Here is a 1102-nt window from a genome sequence, read left to right as displayed (position 1 = left end):
CGCCCTCGCTGCTGCTGCTGCTGCTGGCGCAGCTGGCAGGCCGAGCGGTGGCCGCCTCGAAGGCCCCGGTGTGCCAGAAAATCACGGTGCCCATGTGCCGCGGCATCGGCTACAACCTGACGCACATGCCCAACCAGTTCAACCACGACACCCAGGAGGAGGCGGGCCTGGAGGTGCACCAGTTCTGGCCGCTGGTGGAGATCCACTGCTCTCCGGACCTGCTCTTCTTCCTGTGCTCCATGTACACGCCCATCTGCCTGCTCGCGTGGCCCGAGCGCATGAGCTGCGACCGCCTCCCCGTGCTGGGGCGCGACGCCGAGGTCCTGTGCATGGATTACAATCGCAGCGAGGCCACCACGGCGCCTCCTAGGCTCCTCCCGGCCAAGCCCACCCTCCCAGGCCTGCCGGGGGCCCCCTCCTCGGGAGGTGAGTGCGCCGCCGGGGGCCCGTCGGTGTGCAAGTGCCGGGAACCCTTCGTGCCCATTCTGAAGGAGTCGCACCCGCTGTACAACAAGGTGCGGACGGGCCAGGTACCCAACTGCGCGGTGCCCTGCTACCAGCCCTCCTTCAGCCCCGACGAGCGCACGTTCGCCACCTTCTGGATCGGCCTGTGGTCCGTGCTGTGCTTCATCTCCACCTCCACCACCGTGGCTACCTTCCTGATAGACATGGAACGCTTCCGCTACCCTGAGCGCCCCATCATCTTCCTGTCCGCTTGCTACTTGTGCGTGTCTTTGGGCTTCCTGGTGCGCCTCGTAGTGGGCCATGCCAGCGTCGCCTGCAGCCGCGAGCACAGCCACATTCACTACGAGACCACGGGCCCCGCGCTCTGCACGGTAGTCTTCCTGCTGGTCTACTTCTTCGGCATGGCCAGCTCCATCTGGTGGGTCATCCTGTCGCTCACCTGGTTCCTGGCAGCCGGCATGAAGTGGGGCAACGAGGCCATCGCCGGCTATGCGCAGTACTTCCACCTGGCCGCGTGGCTCATCCCCAGCGTCAAGTCCATCACGGCACTGGCCCTGAGCTCCGTGGATGGGGATCCGGTGGCCGGCATCTGCTATGTGGGCAACCAGAACCTGAATTCGCTGCGCGGCTTCGTGCT

At 66.2% G+C, this 1102-nt stretch overlaps 1 protein-coding gene across 1 annotated transcript in view; it reads left to right on the top strand.

The window, feature by feature from the left end:
- The first annotated feature begins 6 nt into the window (after positions 1-6).
- Positions 7-1102, top strand: part of FZD5 (frizzled class receptor 5) — a 3880-nt gene continuing 2784 nt past the window's right edge. The window contains exon 1 of the mRNA XM_006759456.2: positions 7-1097. Within this exon, the coding sequence (XP_006759519.2) occupies positions 93-1097 (1005 nt within the window). The 5' untranslated portion in view covers positions 7-92. The remainder of the gene's footprint in view (positions 1098-1102) is intronic.

This window comes from Myotis davidii, unplaced genomic scaffold (assembly GCF_000327345.1).
Source record: "Myotis davidii unplaced genomic scaffold, ASM32734v1 scaffold394, whole genome shotgun sequence".
In the NCBI taxonomy this organism is placed as follows: domain Eukaryota; kingdom Metazoa; phylum Chordata; class Mammalia; order Chiroptera; family Vespertilionidae; genus Myotis; species Myotis davidii.
The sequence above is the reverse complement of the archived record's forward strand: the minus strand, read 5'-3'. Positions and strand labels throughout refer to the sequence as shown.